A 13,293-nucleotide genomic window follows, 5' to 3' on the forward strand; every position below is an offset into this window, starting at 1 on the left:
TCATTGAACAGATTTGTAAGCCTCTCTGAAGGTGAAATGGTGCTCTGGTGCTTTTAAGAATGGCTAGCTGCCCTTTGCGATTTTGTGGAAAACAGACATTGATGTGAATTTTAATAGGGGCTTCACTTTGTATTGCAAATAAGTACTTTCAGTCATCTGAAGCACCTCTGTATTTTCATTGTTGATGTTTTTAGAATGCCTGGGTTATTTTTAAATCCAGAAGTCATATCTGCCCTCTGACCTAATCGAGGACAGATAGATAACCCATCTTGTCAAAATGCCAAACAGTGCCACAGTTATGAGGTTAGAACAAAAACTTCTGCCTTGCATTTAATAAAAAAATATTTAGGCAGCTTGCAATGCAATTTTCCAAAGTAAGGGCGAGGGACCTTTGGCTTTCCAGATGTTACTGAAACTACAACTCCCATCATCCTTCACCATTGGCCCTGCTGGCCGAGGCTGATGGGAGTTGTAGTTCAGCAAACAGCTGGAAGGCCAAAGGATCCTCACCCCATCCTGAAGAATCGAAGATGACAGGATGGCAATTCATGAGCAGTAAAACTGCTATCGGTTGATGTAACATGTAATTTAACTTGTCTCTGTCAAAGTGGTGACAATCTGTGAGATGACTGTCGTGTGGAGAATCTGTATGAGTGCTTATATGGGTGGCTGTTCACCCAGAGAATATGCTGTTCTTGAACATGGGTGGAATGCATCAGCTTTCTTCCAAAACTTGCTGAGAGGGATTCATGCATGATAAAAACAGGAACAATGTCTAGGTAAAAGAAAGCATGGGACCAAATTGTGGCGCTTGGTCCAAGGCAGGGCTGGCCCACCCATGAGGCAAGGTGAGGCAACTGCCTCAGGCGGCAGGATACACAGGGGCAGCAGATTCTGAAGTCACTCTTTATTTCCTCCTTGTTCCTGATGCAGATCTTCACTCATCCCTTCCCTGGCAACGGGTGTGTGCGCGTGTGTGCATTTTGGGGTTTGCCTCAGGCACCTAAATATCTTGGGCTGGCCCTGGCCCAATTCAGAAAGAATAAAATGATAGTAGCATCAAGTGTTTGAACAAGGATGATGATAATAATAATAATAATAATAATAATAATAATAATAATAATAATAATAATAAATTATTTATGCCCCGCCCATCTGGCTGGGCTTCCCCAGCCACTCTGGGCGGCTTCCAAAAATATATTAAAATACCGTAATACATCAAACATTAAAAGCTTCCCTAAACAGGGCTGCCTTCAGATGTCTTCTAAAAGTCTGGTAGTTGTTGTTCTCTTTGACATCTGGTGGGAGGGCGTTCCACAGGGAAGGCGCCACTACCGAGAAGGCCCTCTGCCTGGTTCCCTGTAACTTGGCTTCTCGCAGTGAGGGAACCGCCAGAAGGCCCTCGGAGCTGGAGCTCAGTGTCTGGGTAGAACGATGGGGCTGGAGACGCAACTTCAGATATACTGGACCGAGGCCGTTTAGGGCTGTAAAGGTCAGCACCAACACTTTGAATTGTGCTCGGAAACGTACTGGGAGCCAATGTAGGTCTTTCAAGGTCAGTGTTATGTGGTCTCGGCGGCTGCTCCCAGTCACCAGTCTAGCTGCCACATTCTGGATTAGTTGTAGTTTCCAGGTCACCTTCAAAGGTAGCCCCACATAGAGCGCATTGCAGTAGTCCAAGCAAGAGATAACCAGAGCATGCACCACTCTGGTGAGACACAGAATTGACCTGCGCCTCCATGGACAGCTGTGAGTCCAGAATGACTCCCAGGCTGCGTACCAGGTCCTTCAGGGGCACAGTTACCCCATTCAGGACCATGGAGTCCCCCACACCCGCCCGCCCCCTGTCCCCCCAAAACAGTACTTCTGTCTTTTCAGGATTCAACCTCAATCTGTTAGCCGCCATCCATCCTCCAACCGCCTCCAGACAGGAGAATCGTCTCTGTTATGTACATTGGACAGAGGCATAGATTCACACTGGAGACCCCTTCAGATGGCCAGCGGCAGTAGGCAGGCAATGAGCTGGATTGGTAGTGAAGGAATTTTTGAGTGTGGTTTTGAATTAAGGGAACCTATGGGCCTCCAGGTGTTGCTGGACTAGTTGTCACCAGGACTGGCTCAGGATGTTTTGCTGCTTCAGGCAAAACAGAAAATGCCATCCCCCACTCTTCCTGCCTTCATCTGCTGCTGCCCACTGCTGTGGCCTCCTCTTCTGTGTCTACCTATGGCTTCAGCCACCTTCTTTACCTAAAGCCACCAGGCACAGAGAAGGTGGCTGCAGTGGCGAAGGATGAGATGGTGAGATCTGCCACCTGAGGCAACTCCCTCACCTTGCCTCATGGGAGGGCTGGCCCTTGTTTCCACCATCCCTGATCATTAGCCTTGCCAGTTGGGTCTGGTGAAGGTTTGTTTATTTTCTTATATTTCTGTCCTGCCTTTCTTCCACCATGGAACCAAAGTTGGAGTCTAACAACATCTGTAAGGTAAAAGCTTCTCCTCCCACCCTGGATATTGTGTGTTTGTTTGTGTGTGTGTGTGTGTGTGTGTGTGTGTGAATAAATCTGTGGTGTGTCACCCTTTCCCCTATATAGGCTGGTCATGATAAAGAAAGAGCAGCAACATAAAGTTGGAAATGATATATTTTGGAGAAAGTTGCTTAAATTAGAAACGCCTACATGAATAAATTGGAAATCTCTCTCTTTTTAAGAAGTGCAGCCCTGTGTCTTCTAAAAGTGACATTTAAGCTGCAATGATAAATCAATGCCTTATTATTCACTATGTTATTCTTAGGCCTGAGCCCCCTAGTTGCTATGGAGTACTCAATGTAAGTGTCAATGAATCAATCTGGTCCCTGATGAATGGCCTGAGGCCTTTAGAACTGAGCTATTCAGATTATATTTCACTGTGCTGGGTTATACTCAAAGCGACACAGGGGGAGTCACAGAGCAGATTCAAGCCCCGTATTTAAAGCACATTCAACAAACATTTAAAGCATATAACTTGTCCCAGAGAATCCTGGGAACTGTAGTTTGTGAAGAATGCTGGGAATTGTAACTCAGTGAGGAGGAAACCAGGATTTCCCAGGATTCTTTGGGGGAAGTCATGTGTTTTACATGTGCATCAAATGTGCTTTTAATGGATGTGTATGTGTTCCAAGGGATGTGTTCTAAACTCTGCTATTCTACCCCTGCTAAACACTATTTTAATTTTTCGTCTGCAACACCTAGCATCTTTTCCCACTCACCTGCGGCAGGAGGAGAGCTCGCTCAGCCAGCAGATCCGCAAATGCTGAAAGCTTGCTGTGACTAAGGAAATATATTTAGCAACTTCTAAGGATGACTCAGCCTGTGGATGTGACACTTGGAACAGCCACCTGAGACTCCTGGTAAAGGTCAGCCTCTAGAAGGGCAGTGACCTATTTCACTCTTGCCGTATAGGGACAGGGAAGCTCCCAAGGTTTCACATTAGAATAGGGGTGGGGAGGGGAACATGTGGCCCTCCAGATAGAATCATAGAACCATAGAGTTGGAAGAGACCACAAGGGCCATCGAGTCCAACCCCCTGCCAAGCAGGAAACACCATCAGAGCACTCCTGACATATGGTTGTCAAGCCTCTGCTTAAAGACCTCCAAAGTAGGAGACTCCACCACACTCCCTGGCAGCAAATTCCACTGTCGAACAGCTCTTACTGTCAGGAAGTTCTTCCTAATGTTTAGGTGGAATCTTCTTTCTTGTAGTTTGGATCCATTGCTCCGTGTCCGCTTCTCTGGAGCAGCAGAAAACAACCTTTCTCCCTCCTCTATGTGACACCCTTTTATATTTTTGAACATGGCTATCATATCACCCCTTAACCTCCTCTTCTCCAGGCTAAACATGCCCAGCTCCCTTAGCCGTTCCTCATAAGGCATCGTTTCCAGGCCTTTGACCAGTTTGTCAGTGTCCTTCTTGAATTGTGGTGCCCAGAACTGGACACAGTACTCCAGGTGAGGTCTGACCAGAGCAGAATACAGTGGCACTATTACTTCCCTTGATCTAGATGCTATACTCCTATTGATGCAGCCCAGAATTGCATTGGCTTTTTTAGCTGCCGCGTCACACTGTTGGCTCATGTCAAGTTTGTGGTCAACCAAGACTCCTAGATCCTTTTCACATGTACTGCTCTCAAGCCAGGTGTCACCCATCTTGTATTTGAGCCTCTCATTTTTTTTGCCCAAGTGCAATACTTTACATTTCTCCCTGTTAAAATTCATCTTGTTTATTTTTGCCCAGTTCTCTAATCTGTCAAGGTCGTTTTGAAGTGTGATCCTGTCCTCTGGGGTGTTAGCCACCCCTCCCAGTTTGGTGTCATCTGCAAATTTGATCAGGATGCCCTTGAGTCCATCATCCAAGTCGTTGATAAAGATGTTGAATAAGACCGGGCCCAAGACAGAACCCCAGGGCACCTTCTCCAGGATGAAGAGGAACCATTGATGAGCACCCTTTGGGTTCGGTCAGTCAGCCAGTTACAAATCCACTGAGTGGTAGCATAGTCAAGACCGCATTTTACCAGCTTCTTTACAAGATGTTGTGGGATAGCAACTCCCATCAGCCTCAGCCAGCCTCTCCTCCTTAAAAGACAATGCTGGTTGTGCGCTTGGTATAATTCTATCCTGCAGTTGTCCCTGACCCTGTTTTGAATCTTGAGACACCGGTTATAGGCCAATGCCCCCCAAGGCTGTTATCTTTCAGCTCTCCGCTGCAGGCAGCCTCAGGCTACTCTCTCGTCATTCGCTTTTCAAGATCGGATGCTCTTCCACATGCAACAGGTTTCATCACGGCATGATCTCCTGATTCCCTGTGGTCTTAGCCAAGTAATGGAAGTGAACCAGAGAGTTCAGGACTGATGAGCAGATTATGAACTCACCTACACTGCAGCTCAAGGCTATCAGGAACCAATGTCCTTTGAGCCAGCATCCCTCTCCTCCAGCAGCCCTAATTTGAGCCCTGCAAGAGCTGACTGCAGTGACTCAGTGGCAGGGTAACACATACAGTCCAAACATACAAGTGAGCCTTGTAAAAAACCAAAACTCAGCCTTGAAGCTCAGCTGTACCACAAAATGCCCAGGTTTACCACACACATATCAACATATCACTCATTATAGTGTACGTCTGTGTGGACTTTAACCATTAGATCAGGAGTTGCGGGACCTCAGGTCTAGGGGCCCAACACAGCCCTCCAGGTAGCTTCAGGAAGTATGGGCCCCAAAGTTGTGGATCGCCTCCAAACCAGTGCTAAAACTTCTGTAGGGCTTTGTAGCACAAACCCCACATTTTTAGCGCCTTCAAACTGGGTAGCTGATATTCAAAACAGGTGGTTTAACACAGAAAAATTAAGCAACTGAGGCAAGCAAATATAGCATGTTTGATTGGAACAGCCGGCTTGGAAGGGATCCAAAATTTTGAGGTTCTCAGTTAATGAAGCTCCTCCAGGCTTCTCTTTTTGGGCCTTTGGAATTTCCCTCAGGTCACAAACCTCCCAAGCCACATTCTCCACCAGCCATGATTTGCACCCCCTTTGAGTATTTTTTGCCTGAACTCTTGATAGTGCTTTTTAATTACCTGGATGGGAGATAGAGGGGTGTGTGAGAGAGTGTGCAGAAACTAGTCTACTGTACAAAGGTAAAATTTACATACATTGCTCCACCCACTTTTGCCTCTGACTCCACCCACCACTGGCATTTCAGAAGGGAATGGGGCCCTCTGGGTAAAGTAGGTTCCTCGCCCCATATTAAGTGCTTTGGGAGCTAATGTGGGGAGAGAAGATGGGTTTTAAACATAATAAAGACCCCAAAACCCCTTGCTGACACAGTGGAGACATTTCCTCCTAGATTTGAGCCTGCCTGCCAGCTCATTCCCTTCCATCCACTCAGCCTCCTTCTCTCCCTTGGGTGGTTGACCAAAATGCAAATTCCACAGAAGACTTTTGCCTCATTTTGATCTTTTGGCAAACAGCAGAGAGGAAATCAGGAGGCAATAAATAAGACGCCCTGAAATCCACTCAAACCGTCACTGAATGAGAGCGACAGACCGTCAGCAAAACTTAAGCAAACAAACCCATCTGCTTCCAAATCATTTCCGAAAATGCTGCCATACCAGTTTGCAAAAGCACATCCTGCGTAAATCTTCGCTTAAATCAACACGTGAGTCATAATAAATCTGTTAGTCTTTTCGTATGATTTTGGTCACACCAAAACTATAATTAGTGAAGTGCAAAGGAAAACACAGTTGAAGCAATTCTTTGGTGCTGTCAAGCACATGGCAGGCATTTTTCAGACTAGTTCATATTGGAAGAGGCTTTTTTATTTTTTAAAAAAGATAGCTGCCTTTAGAGATTAGCGTGTTGCTGTTTTTAATTTTCAAAAAATTATTATAATGCGTTTTATGTGTCTACTGGATTTGCATCCTGTTTTTTGAATGAAGCCCTGAAAACAGCTCACCCCACATTCCCAGGCACCTTATCATTTATTGCTTGGTCCCTTTTGCCCCTTTGTCCTTTATTCTTAATTCCAGTCCCCTTAGGGCTCAGCCAATCTTTATCCCATCTCTCCCCCATCCTAAATTCCTCTTCTGCTTTCAAGTGTTATCAGCTCCCTCTATCTTGGGAGGATCAATTCTTTCCCTTGGCTGCTGCCCTCTCTTTCTTACCCAATATCTTTGATTCCCCCCCCCCCACTACTTATAACCATCCACTGAAAAAACAAACAAACCCAGAACTGGGGCACTCAGATCATTGCACTCAAGCCTCCCACCTAATTCTTTCTGATTCTTAGCCAAAAGCTTTCCTACAGCTTCATAAAAACCAGCGTTTTCCTTCTGATATCCCCTCCAGCCAGATCTCCTGCTTTCCTCCATTTAACAAACATCCACTCCAACTTCTTGTCCCAATTTTTATTGCATGCATCCTAGTTTTAATGTGTGCTCTTTAGAATATAATTAGTTTTTAACTCTATGAAAATTAGCAGTTGTGTGCTGCTTACTGGTTCTATTTAATTAATATCCCAATTCTGTTTTGCTACATGAAAATTTATGTTTATGTTTGATGCCCTTGTTAACTCTTGGGCTACCAAATTGTGCACATTCAGGTCTCGATGTCAGAAGATCCGAAAAGGGGTGTGAGGATTATGTGTGAGAACTGCAAGTTTGTGGGCAAACCGTACACTTCATGGCACACCGTAGGTGGCTTTTACCATTACTGTACTGGTCTTGTTTCTAAAACAAAGAAAAAAATAAGGATTTCTTAGTAGGAGCCATACTGATTGCATGGCATTCATTGCATCAAGATTATGTTTCCATGGACATTTAAGTATGTTAGTTACTTTGTTCTAAAGTTCCTTCTCTCAACAGCTCCAAGAGATAGAAAGGTCAGTATCTGTTTTGTAATGGATACATTCTGTTACGTAAGTTCTAAGAGTAGCCCTGCTCTAAATAATTCTCAACTTTATCTTTTACTTTGCGGAGCGGGGGGGTTTATACAAAGGCTGTTATCATTACACCAGAGCGAAGATCTGGCAAACACACAATCAACCTTTCAGAAATGGTGCAACATTAAAGTTGCTTTAAAGGTTTGTATAAAGGACTGTTACCACTTTTTCCTCTGATCAGCGGAAAGGGAGACTGGTGGAAACATCAGTCATCTTTTACAAGCAAAATGTAAGTCTTAGTAAGTTAGAATGGAGAAAGTGAGCATGCTATGCTGGTGCGGGAATAATGTTGAAAAGAAGTTATTGCTAGGGGTGCAATACACAGGGTATTTAGCTCATTTGCCACAGGAAGTCAGCCAAACCAGTAGTTTTCTGACCACGCCCTTGGGATGGATTTTGGCTTACCAGGGTACTTAAACCGTATCTTGTGTTCGATGTGGCATGCTGTCTCCCCAAACAGCATTATGACAAAGGTCCAAGTAACCTTGCTTCATAAAAATGAACTCTTCAGTGACCAGAAGAGGAACTATGTGAAATGGCTAAAAGCCTACTGTTCCTAACCTTGCTGAAGAATATTCTCACACATTCTTCTCATGCTCAGAATTATTAAAATGTAAGCTTCTGGTCAGATGCCAAGCAGAACTGGGAAACAGACTCCAGTGGTTTCTGATTACTACTTATGTCGAGGACCAGGAAACTGCACACTTCACACACCAAAGCCAATAATATATCACATGCATTCTCATGGCATGGGCCAAGCACTTTAGCATTAACTGGAACGAATCAGTAAATACAGTATTAGCATGAGCCCCCCAAAAATAAAAAATCGTCTGCTTTTACTAACGTCTTGATCAGACACAAACTAGAAAGGAAAATCATTACATAAATACCTTAATGAACTGTTAACAGGTTTTACAACACTGTACCTTCAATCAATCTGTTTCAATTTAGCTGTAAAAGGATGACACCTGCTCCCTGCACCGATGCTTTGGAGCAAAATCCATGCAACTTCACAAGCACGTTGAATATAAAAGATGAAGTAATGGCAAGATGGATAACTTTTTACTTGTATGAAACAAGTCTCCAGTTATTTTGCTTTTGCAATGCAGGTGGCTATGCATTACATAGCTATCCCAATTTTGAATACACCATCATTTTTTGGGTTTAAGATTAGAAAGGTCAGACCGTTCTCCTCCTTCAGACAATGCTGGAAATGGCATGCTTTGCCTGAAATGCTTTGTATGAAAAACAGTACACACAAGGGGAAAATGTTTCCATTTTAATTCCTTACCCCGCTACAATTGGCATTTCCTAGACATGGGAACAAGCTTGAAACTGATTAATGCTCATGTCTTGCAATTACTCAAGGCTATCTGAAGCACTCCCATGTCAAGACAAAAGAATAATTTTTGCTGGCCATGTTTTTATTTGTTTCTCTTTAAAACAGGGGTGCCAATGATACATAGTTTCCCAAAAACAAAAACAACAAAAACCCAGAAGGCAAAACAAACTGTCAGAAGACCGAGATGCTACATGCTACATTTAACCTAATTATACTCATGCTTGCTTTGGGGATGAGACAAAGGGCATCATTCAATAAAAACATACAGTAAAAACAAAATGTCTGGCCATATAGAACTTTCAACCTACAGTAATGTTGTACCTTAATTGCTTCCATGCACACAACTAACATTACAAAAATTGTTCTTAAAAAATTAACACAATTAAGACTTCTAGGAGCATTTTATAATAAAACAATTCCTAATTTCTTTGTAGAGAGAGATCAAGCACCTCCAAATTGCAAATTCCTATACACAGTGAGTGCCTTACTTGAAGTGAAATCTCTTTAAAAACTCATATGGATCACCTCAGAATAAGGGGATGTTATTTCATCTCTATTTCAGCTATGTAGGCAATAAACCACAGTGCTAACAAGAACTTTATCTGTAAAGCAAGTTCAATTTTTTTTTACTTTCTATCATGACAGAAAATATAATTTGCTAAAATAAATAAAACGCTGCATATTAACATTTCCACTATAAAGAAGGCATACCAGAATATTTATAAATATTGAATGATTTCTCCATACCACCTACTACAATAATGCTGGCTAAATAGATGTGCATTATGAAAAGCACTATGGGTGGTTAATGTTTTGCCACATACTGCTGTTACCTTGAGGTAGATAACACATGCGTACCAAATTCTGCATTTATTTTTCAGTTGCTGCTGGTATCATGTGTCTAAGAAATGTGTACAGTATGAAAAATTCTAAAATACATATGAATGAAAATGTTTCAGGGAAAAATAGATATTTTCATGCAAATATGTATAGTCTCACTGTGTAATTTTCAAGGCAAGATTCTTATTTTTTCCTCTGCAAAGTATGAACTGTTTAAACTGAAGAGTGTTTCTACTTGGTTTAGTGCATTTTCTTCTTGTTTCCTCCTGCAATGTGCATTGTTTTGCTCTGTTCTTTACTTTTGTGTGCAAATGACATGCCAGTTTTTTAAAAAAGAATTGTCATGTAAATAAAGTAATTCTGGATTGTAAAAACAATGGTAAACAGAAAACTAAGGAAATTCATACCAAAGTTAACATTATCTGATTTCAAGTAAAAAAATTACTTACAATAAAAAAGAACACACATTTCATGAATACAAAAAGAAATGTCTGCCATTTAGTTTAGGTGTTTCAGAATGCTGCTGTATGTTTTGTGGGGAATCTGAGGAGATGATTTCATAGCAGACGGCGTTAGCGTGGCCTGTATGGATTTAAGTGGTGACCCAACGGGGCTGTGAAACTGAGGAATACCTATCGCTTCAAGGTGCTTGTTAAAGAGAAATTCCCCACTATTGCTTAAAAAGCTCCCCTCTCTTTCTTTCTCCCCAAGCTTCCCATCTTCTACTGGCTCAGTTTCTAGCATCTCGGCACCTTCCTTCTTGCTAAAAAACCTGTCCAGGTAACTGGTGTATGGATTCTCCTTCTCAATCTGCTCATCCTTTCTGACTTCGCAACAAAACTGGTCTATGAGGAAACATTCCTCCCCACCATTTACGAGCTGCCCATCCCATGAATTTTGGTAAAGAGCTTCCAATTGGGCCAAGTTGGCCATTCCTTTCTCCTGCTTCTCTCTGCTTACTGACTTGGATATGCCTTTCGACTCTAGGTGGGACACTGAGCTATTCAAGTCATTTAATTTGTCAATATCAGTTGACTCGTGCTGCAAGCTAAGCTGAATAGTTCCCGCAATAAACGAATCAAAATCAAACCCTTGATTCTTCTCCTTCTCTTTTTCTGCAAGCTGCGAGGCTTCCTCAAGAGCTATCTGAGCTTTCACCAATCCATTCCTTTCACATTTTGACTTGCCTTTTTTATCTGACTTCTCTTTGCTCTGCTCCTTCCAGTTGGAAAGATCTATGATAAGCTTGGGCTCATAGTAATGGTTCACTTCACTCTCTCTCCAGACCAGATTATCTAGGTATGAAGAGGACCTCATTTTGTAATTACAAGTGTGGCTACATTCCAGATCACAGTACTTGTTTTCATGATGATCTGGATACTGCCAGCAAGGCTCAGTGGAAAAGTGGGTATCAAACGCTGGATCCTCTAGGTACTTTTCACGATCGCCATCCAAGTATTTGCGAGGGTCTACTTGTACTTCTTCCTCATCAGTCCCATCAGAAAGAGCCTTTGGATCACGCTGAACTTCATCCGCTTCAAAATTGTTATGACTAGGCCAGTCATGGTCTGAAAATTGACTGTCATGATATCTGTAATATTAACGGCTTATGTTAGTAAATTACAGGCATCCACTTGCTTACATAGTGCAGAAGAGTCAAGACAGATAACAGCAATGAAAACTATGAATAGCCACTCATTTTAGACTCAATGGTATGGCAAGTCAACTGGCAACTTCCCACACTCTTCAAAGAGCTTTAATTTTGAAGCTTTTCTCAGTGACAGCAGAACTCATTCCTTAGCATACAATTTGCGAAAGGACTGCATCTTCATTTAAGGTAATGTTAACATTTCAGTGTCCTATTTCAGTTGCAGATTTCTTAGCAGAAGGGAGAAGAGGAACCTTGACTCCCAACAATCATCTCAAAAAAAAATGGTGTGGTTTTTTTTAACTGCTGCATTTAGCTTTAACCTGAAACAGCAACAGTTCGAGAACTGTTTCAAAATTACATTTAGATAATGCTTCCAAATACTGGCTGGTGTCATCAATCAGAGTTATAATGTGCAAACTCTTATGATAACGAATTTGTGATGCTTCAGTGACTACAATGTTAATTTTACTAAATGCTCACAGCAAGGTTTCCTCCTCATTGGGGTGTTCACATCTTGGTTATAAAATGGAAGTCAACGTATTTGGGGAAGTACATTAACAAAGATGCCACTATTCTGGAAAGTCACATTATTTTCCCAATACATATTTTGCATTGGAAGGTACAAGATGCTGCTCATCATTCCGTTCCAGAACGAGCTACAGAACACCCAGTGCACATGGACTTTTATCCCCTTAGCTGGTCAGCTGAAGCTAATGGGGTAGGTGGCTTGGGACACCATGCAAATGGTAGCAATTAATTATAATAATTAGAATGGAGAAAATTCTAATCTAATTTATGGGGGCGGGGGGAAAATGAGAAGAATTTATGCTCCAAGATCCCTTTCCTCCTCATCATGGAAATGCTTCTCCCACCTCACAGCATTCCATCACTGTTAAAAGAAGAAATCAGCTGGTGTTTCAGGCACAGTTGCAACATGCAAACAGAATGATTTTGAAGCTGTTTACCTTTCCCAATTATAGATGTGGCTGTGACTTTCGTCCATGAGCAGAATATCGTCCACCTCGTCCTCAATGTGGAAAGGATGGCTTGAAATGGGCTCATCAGTTGGAAAGGAGTAAATACTCATATAAGGATGGGACAAAGCTTCTTCTGCTGTCAATCGATCCATGGGACTAAACGTCAGTATTTGTTCCAGGAAGTCCAGTGCTAAAGAGGGCAAAATAAATAGCTGTTTGTTTATCATTCTCTAGTAAGATAAAGTATGAAATGCAAAAACAATGCTTACATTATGTGTGGACAGGTCTTAATTATTTCTATTTTCTGAGCACTAGAACCAAATATTTAGCAGTCAGAAAAAATGATTAGAGTGCCAGTACTATGCAGAAGCAAGGATTTTTTCTTATTTTTTTCTGCCTTTCCCTCATTGGCTCCACTTCATTGCTTGTAGAAGACTATATGATTTGTACGATTGCAAAAAGAAAGCACTGTAGTGTTTTTAGCTCACTTCTACAAGCAGCAATGACTCTGATACAGACAACAGAAATAAGTGGGGTGGGTGTAAATATGCCAGGCTTGTAAATACTGTAGTTACTTGCACCTGGTTCAGTATGAGAACAAAGAGTTACATCCTAGCAGCTACATAGGTAAACTTTATGAAGGACAGCTCTTTTGTCTCTTTTAGGGCACAAATCACTAGTACTTCCCCATGAGGGAACGCAAGAAAAGATTCCTAAGATTATACACTTTTGTGGACTTGTTTGGACAAAATACATAGTGTCCGCAGTAACAGCCATCAACGGTTTCTACTACCCACCATGATTATACATTTTTTCCCAACCAGCGCAATTCACTAGGGGACTAAGCTCTCAGCCTTGAACTGCCTGGTCTGATTCTCCACGGAATACTGAGTTTCTGTTTAACTCAGCAAATCAGACAGCTCAAGGGGAAAAATGATATTCCCACAGAACACAACCCTTTCCCAAGAGGACTCAGGAACTGGTATAATACAACACACACAAAAACAATTCAATCCACAATTC

General features: G+C 42.3%; 1 protein-coding gene and 1 long non-coding RNA gene across 6 annotated transcripts in view; both read right to left on the bottom strand.

Annotated features, from left to right (window-relative positions):
* The window catches only part of LOC309518586, a 28,739-nt gene extending 20,107 nt beyond the window's left edge, over window positions 1-8,632 (bottom strand). Inside the window, exon 1 of one of the 2 annotated variants that reach the window (XR_014213526.1) lies at window positions 8,387-8,632. This is a non-coding gene — a long non-coding RNA (uncharacterized lncRNA). Of the gene's footprint in view, window positions 1-8,350 lie in introns of both variants that reach the window. The other variant, XR_014213527.1, reaches the window with a different exon arrangement.
* A 231-nt stretch (window positions 8,633-8,863) lies between these two features.
* MAPK6 (mitogen-activated protein kinase 6) overlaps window positions 8,864-13,293 on the bottom strand; it is a 33,517-nt gene continuing 29,087 nt past the window's right edge. For all 4 annotated transcript variants that reach the window (XM_082198471.1, XM_082198472.1, XM_082198470.1 and 1 more), the window contains exons 5-6: window positions 12,259-12,460; window positions 8,864-11,233 (exon numbers count right to left, since the gene is read on the bottom strand). In XM_082198471.1, the coding sequence (XP_082054597.1) occupies window positions 10,141-11,233; window positions 12,259-12,460 (1,295 nt within the window). In that variant the 3' untranslated portion in view covers window positions 8,864-10,140. The remainder of the gene's footprint in view (window positions 11,234-12,258; window positions 12,461-13,293) is intronic.

This window comes from Podarcis vaucheri, assembly GCF_965113315.1.
Source record: "Podarcis vaucheri genome assembly, chromosome: 14".
Classification (NCBI taxonomy): domain Eukaryota; kingdom Metazoa; phylum Chordata; class Lepidosauria; order Squamata; family Lacertidae; genus Podarcis; species Podarcis vaucheri.